The 7,318-nt window shown below is 31.1% G+C and overlaps 1 protein-coding gene across 1 annotated transcript in view; it reads right to left on the bottom strand.

Moving 5' to 3' along the window:
• LOAG_02018 (thrombospondin type 1 domain-containing protein) overlaps window positions 1–2,684 on the bottom strand; it is a gene marked incomplete at both ends in the record, with an annotated part of 3,520 nt that extends 836 nt beyond the window's left edge. The window contains 5 exons of the mRNA XM_020445912.1: window positions 447–558; window positions 798–995; window positions 1,271–1,452; window positions 1,917–2,097; window positions 2,378–2,684. Coding sequence (XP_020303684.1) covers window positions 447–558; window positions 798–995; window positions 1,271–1,452; window positions 1,917–2,097; window positions 2,378–2,684 — 980 coding nt within the window. The remainder of the gene's footprint in view (window positions 1–446; window positions 559–797; window positions 996–1,270; window positions 1,453–1,916; window positions 2,098–2,377) is intronic.
• Window positions 2,685–7,318: the final 4,634 nt, after the last annotated feature.

Raw genomic sequence — 7,318 nt, 5'->3', positions numbered from 1 at the left:
GAAAAATAAAATAGACTTACTTGTTAGTATTACCATACAGTTGTCGCTTCTGGCTGGCATTCTACACAGATGTTATTGTCCGGTATTAAAGACTTGTAACCGATCTTCTTATCAATGCAGTTTGAATTCACCAACCCAATTCATAAATTCCACAATAGCTAAATAACCACACAAAATAGGTTAAAGTTCAACAGGCTAATATTTCATTCATTAATTTTGCTCATCCTTCAACAAAAAGAAAAAAGATCAACGTGGTTGCTATTGGTGTCTTTTTTTATTCTGACTTAAGCAAATTTAAGTACAACCATCGAATATCTTTAATATCCTGACTGAAACATTTTAGAATACTTTTCAAAATACTGAAAGCCATAAAAACGGAAATTTTTAGGAGCCAAAGACGTCGATTGTTGACAATGACAACTAGCATTTCAACAATAAAAACTAACTAAAGCAACTTGTTCCTGCTATCAATCACTTCGTTGTAAATGTTGCCACGACTGAACCTTTCTCGTGTTTTGTTGTATGAATAATCCAGGATAAGTGCTACAGGAGTAATTTCTAAATAAGTCAGATATCGTTAACAAATGATAGAAAGTTGAAGGATTTTTTAAAATTCCTAAAAAGATTGGAAAAGAAAATTTCACTAAAATTAATTTATTTGACAATTTCTTCCTCCTGATAGCATATATGAACATTTTCAAATTACTTCCAAGAAATTTGCTTTTTTCAATCATTAAACAATTACAAAATATGTCTTTTTTTTTGCTCCCAAAATCCTTTATCAGAACACAACACACCTGATTGGTGTCGCCTCCTCAGCTGTGGGCATTCTTTGAAGCAGCTCATTTTTTCGACCAAAGATGGACATTCCATTCCACCATGCTCCGATTTCCTGTCAATGGTACGTTTCCGGGTCTGTATGCCAGTTTTACAACTTCCCTGATCCGGAATACATTGAGACCAAGCAGACCATTCACTAACAGTACAATCAGATGCTGTAACTTCTTATATTTGATGAAATCCTAATTAGCCAACTTCAAATTTGGTACTTTGTAAAATGCTATAAAACTTGACTTCTATCTCCCTGATCTTCCAAAAATAACATTTTAAAAGAAGTTAAGATTACGACTTCAATAAAACATACCATTTGCAAATTTCAAAGCTTTTGAATATCAAACGTTTTCAGTCCCATTCACAGTCTTCGCACTATGCTACTTTAGGTCGAAACAAAGAGACTACTTTGAAATTTGAAAAAGTAAAGGAAACATACGTGGACACACGAATGAGTAATCGGAGCAGCAATCATCGAATGTTACACATTTTTCGTCACAGTAGCATGAATTATCATAGGCTGTATTTCCCATAACTGCCAGCTTTGTCACATCATTTGACCATCCGATACCTCGAGAATCTTTCACTGTTAGTGGAATGTGTCGATTCAATAATGAGTACCTGAAATGTGTTATTTAAATGTAATAATCCACTTTTGTTTTAGATCACTTCATGATCATATTCTTCCTCCAGTCTTTTTATTTACTTTTTTGTTGAAGCATTAGTTTAGGAAACCACAGAAATAAAAGAGTACTGGTGACAATGTCATTTCACTATCATTTCTTAATGGCATAAAAATATAGTTAAGAGCAGGTAAAGAGATGTAAAGAAAAAAGGTTTCTTTTCAATTAACACTACTTATTGATAAGCCGGAAAATGATATTACTACCAGAACGGTTTGAACTTTAAAATGATTTCCTCTGGAAAAATGATTTTCTGCAAAATCATTTCCTTCTTTACTTAGGAGAAAATCACCAAATCATAACTTATACTTTCTTTCATAAATACTTATCTCGGCTATATTTCTGCCTATCTCTAAAATATTCGTGTAGTAACTGGGACATCTCAAAGTAATGCCCAAATACCGAATAAGTTTATGGCGTTGGTAATAACGTGTTGTTTCTGGCTGCTGTTCTCCGGAGTAAAATGGTTGACCGAAAATGAGCTGATAGTGAACAAATGGTGATACCGCAGTACTATTAGGGAGTTTTACCGCTTCAGATTGTTTCCCTTCGTTGTTCAAATAATCACCGAATAGACCATAGTCTGAAACATAATATATTATAAAAACCTATGTAAATCGTTATGCAACGATTCCAACGATTAGAATGAATGGATAAGTATGAAGGAGGAAGAGCTTAGTCTGCTATTGTCTGTTTACTTGATTACATTGATCTCGCCGTATTATTTCTACCGTTAAGAAAGCATTTGTGCTACAGAATTGCTAATTTCAATATGGATCCTAATGTAAAGCAGCGTTTTTTTTTTTTCATTTCACTAAAGGAATTAGTAGCAGAAAAGTGAACCCTTCACAAAGGTAACTAACCGTGATTACTGAACGTTTCAAGTGCCGCATCATTCAAAGGAATCAGATCCCGTAACACCAATTTACCTGTTCGTTTCATTTTTCTATTGTAAACAGCAACATGTAATCTGCCTTTTCCTATTTTCTTCAACCTTTGCTGACGAAACTTTGCAGGTAGATGACCAACTCCGTCTTCCACTGCGATACAAGTAAAGTTATACCCGAGGCAGCATAACTGTTTTTGGTAACAACCGGAATGAACAACGGGTATCAGGGTCAATATAATATACAACATTGTTTGCGGCCAGTCTGATACGCTGATAAACATCCTCTTATTTTATCACACAGGATGCCATTTGTGTCATTAATCCTGAAAAGATAAATTGTCAGAAAAAATGCTCCTGTAAACAGCTTACTCCAAAGTGGTTAAACTGCGCGAAAAGTTAATAAGAAAAGTCAAAAGTCAGACATAGTCAACATTATTTGTCAGAACATTTTATGGAAAATCAGAATTAGAGCGACTACGGTATTATATAAATCAAAATAATTTGAATATTGTAGCAATAAATAGTTTTTTGATATTTTTTGCACGGTAACGCCGTAATGATAAAAAAAGAAGCATTTGTCAGGTGTAACCTCGAGGGATTTTTTTTTGTGCAAATGATTAGTTTTGATTGCATTTGTGGGCACAAAATAGCCAAACTGATTATTCACTAATGCGATAAATCGAAATTCAATAATCATAAACTAATGAATTAGAAATTGGTCGAACCGAAATGATCGATATATTCATGACGAAGCTATTTAAAAGCGGACATTAGTTGGCATATCTGAATAGACCACTAATAATGGGGCCACAATATTTTATATTATATGATCATATGACTCTTTTCTCTCACCTGTAGGATTTCTTGAGAATGAATTTCATAACAAGTTTTTCAATAAAATGATATGCTATCATTTTTTTGCTACCTCGAACTTTTAACGAAGTTTAAACTTCAGCTTCAATTAGTAAAATATTAAGCAACCACTACATCTAAATTTTCTAAAAGATGTGTTTAAGAGAGGAATTAGACATTGCGAGGCTTATAAAATAGTTTTCAGCGTTTAAAAAAATTTAAGATTTATAACTGAAAAGACAGAACAATGAATGCAACCATATGGTCCAAATACATAAGGTTTTATTTCCGATTTGTACATCAAAATGGAACACTGATTTCTTTGTCACCGATCAAGCGCCACTCATTCTAATTCCGGTCCATCGTCCAGTGTTCTCATTATCTTAATAATCAGAAGAACATGTGGGATACGTTTTTTGTAACAGATAGTAGCAATTTCAGTAGACAGTTCATGAGAACTAATAATAGCCATCATACCACCCACAGTCCCAATTCTCTTCCAGTGGCCGAAGTTGAATAATAGAATCAGTTTTACTTTAAATTAAACTGCATGTAATAATTATTACTAATAGTGAAGTTTTCAAAATAGATAAAGTAAATTAAGTAAAAATGAACTGAATTGACATCTTAAATAAAAAAGATATCCGCAGTCGAAATTAAATAAAATAGTGCTGAAAATTGATTCGTCCTATTTAAATTTGAATTTCTAATAAAGTTCGTATATTAGATCATCGTCAACATGATGTAAAAGTCATGGAAGCCCTGAAAATGATATGTATTATTGGTATTGTTCGTAAGTCGACTTCAATATTATATACAGTTTTATGAGTCCAATACTTGTAAATAAAAGTAGCAAAATCTCATTTTTTACTTATTGTGAATGAAAATAACTAAGTGGATAACAAAACCCGAAATGATTAAGCAAGCAATAAACTATGATGACAATAATTGCATTTGTATTAGCGCTTTATCATATCAGTAATATTAACAACAACTAAGCTGATAATAGGAGGAAGTGTGATTTCCTTCACAGTATTAAACAATGCTGATGACATAGAATAAATTCGAAGATAAAAAAAAACGTCAACCGGCGAATAGCAGTAAATGAAAGAAATCAGTGAATCAAGAAATTTTAAGAAAAAGCGTTAATTGGTTTAAAAATTTTAAACATCTACGAGTAAATGGAGTGGTATAACTCGATTACTTACCTATATTTAATCATTGCTAATATCGTAATCATACCTTCGTGGTAAGAAATTAATCTAGACAACTAAACTCTCAGATACGGAACACACTAAAAATATAAATTCTTCTGCAAAACATATTGTCAAAAACTGACACAAATACAAAAAAATTAGACAAATTTTTTCAGAAATCTTTTTCTTTTAATTCGGGAATTTCAACTCAATAACACAATAGTTCAGAATATTATTGTATATCTACATTATAATATTCTATGAATTCGGAGGCACTATCAACCGATAGGATCAGATAAATTTTAAGGAATAAAAGTAAAGTAAGTCGGCGATGGTCAAATAAATAAAACAATAAACGGACAAGAATGATTAAAACTCATGAATAAATATTCAAGCAAACAATTGAAATAGATGTAAATAAAGTTCAAGTAAATTATCAGCTGGATAAATCGCTACTGAAATAATTGAATTTCGCTACATTTAAAGACGGGATCCAGAACCGATAATTCCCAGACGACGAGAAAGCATCAGCAAAGCAGTTTGGTCCACTACTTAGATCTGTTTTCATGATAAAGATACCACATTTGCTTGCTTTATTTTATAAAATCCCCATATGAACTCACTTTAAGAAATGCACTTCAGTTGAGTTCGCTAAACATATTGACTAGATTCAATCAAATTTCACTTTATTGAAAAAGTTTTGTAAGTTTGTCTATATTTAAATTTCTGATTGTGCTGAAAACACATACGTGGACAAAGCACATTGAATTACTTAAAGAGAACTAATTCCACCTAAACATGGTCATCTAAATGAAAGCTATATTACGATAACGTTTCTTCTGATATTATCAGTCTTATGTTCCACTTAAGACTGAAAAGAAAAAAGACTAAAATTGAAAGACCCGAAATTGTTGTTAATCAGAAATATTTATCAATGAATAACTTATGAATAAAAGTAGTGCATACCGGAATGTTCGCGGAACATAAACCGGTTTTTTTCCGGTGGACTGATTGCTTTACAATCGTTAACACTAAATCTAATAGATGAGATTGTGTACTGACAATTTATTTCTCCTAAAAAATTGAATTTGAAATTCCGAAATTTATTTAAGAAACTGCGAAATGCTTGGAAGCATTGAGGAATTAAAATAACTGAGAGCTACATGAGTAATAGCATTCAGATGAATCGGTAAATATGAATAGATAGTATCATTGATAAAGAAATTATATCGTGTGGTTGTGTATCCAGGTTTTTGTAAATTTCAGTTTTTGAAATAAATAATTTAGCAAATAATATTGTCACACCAAATATTTTCTTTTACAAATTGTTCGAATTTTAAGAAATTAAATTATTTGTCGGTTGAAAGATTTTTCACCAAAAAATATCGTCGATAACAATATATCAAAGCAAGTGAATCCTATCAGTATCAGAACTCATTTTTTTTTTTCTAATTAATCAATTCCTTTCGCTTGAAAAGATTTCAGCATTTAAAACTAAGGGACAAGACGAAGTTTGAAAATCGAAGTGAAGCAAAGAGAAACATTGTATAATGGATTTTACGAAATAAATTGCATATATGAAGTGAGATCATTGGAAACAACTAATTTTCATACTTCTAACAATATCAACACATTCTTATCTATCTTCATTATGTTTATCACAAAATTTATGTAAAACAACTAGGATTGATGCATTGCCTTTTAAACGATTCCATCAATCAAATGTCTGTCGCAGATTGTTTAAAATTTTTTTGTCCAAAAGAAAAGAAATAGAAATGTTTCTGGAAAAAAGAAATTTCTATAGAAAGAATAGAAATGTTTGTCTCCACTTTGTTTGATGATTTTCCTTTCTTACTACTCACACACATTAGAATTGGTCAAAATTTGATTTAAAAATAAAAGATGCTAATAATTATAATTGGTGGACATTGGATCGACCATCCTACATATTTTCAGATATCACGTCGCATTATATTCAAATTTGCTACCTTTGTAGGATTCATGTGATGGAAACTTAACAGAAAATTTGGTAAGCTCAGGTAGTGTGAATCAATTCACGACTAACATTCGCTTCAAGTATTCCCCTGTCGATCTTCTCTAATATAACCATTTTGTAATTGAATACAAAGTCAATAATTTTCAACTAATTTTCACTTCGGTGTTTGCCAAAGTTGCTGAATGAATACAGCTTTTACAATGATTTTAAGAAACAATTAACATTCCAGAAAAAACAAACATAAAACCCAGAAATTTTAGTCCGCTTGTAAATTTAATGTGGATTTAAATCATCCTTTCTTATCACTTCTCATGAATCGTTCCACCGTGATTTACGTTAATGTTATCTTTATCAAAATGTTTAAATTGTTTCCGAGACCCGTCTCATTTCGACTGTTAAACACTGTTGCATAGCGATGTGGTGGAATAAAAATTAAATTATTTTTCGCTGACACCAAGAAAAAGACAGGGATGGATAAATTGTAATCCTAACCTTCACTAATGAAACAGAATACAAGAAATTAAACTGAAAGATAGCAACAAAATTTTTTCTAAAAAGTGATTGAAATTATTAGTTAAATGATGATAAAAGTATTCAGTAAACATCTAGCATAAAAATCAGATATAATCCATATTGGGCAGATATTTAATACTGAATAATTGTTTGGAAGCAGTAATTGCTCCATAAACATATCTTACAAATATTTTTTTAAATTAAAAATAATACTTTCACATAGAGCAATGCATTAAAAGCTGAATGGAAAAATTACAATTTACATCTTTCCTTATTATAAAAGTTTCAGATTGAAATTTACTTTGTTCTTTTTATACTTCAACAGAAATATTTCATTCTGAAAAAAGTTACAGGCAGT

This window comes from Loa loa (genome assembly GCF_000183805.2).
Source record: "Loa loa unplaced genomic scaffold supercont3.95, whole genome shotgun sequence".
NCBI classification, from domain to species: Eukaryota; Metazoa; Nematoda; class Chromadorea; order Rhabditida; family Onchocercidae; genus Loa; species Loa loa.
Note: the sequence above shows the minus strand (reverse complement) of the source record. Positions and strands in the feature narration are given on the sequence as shown.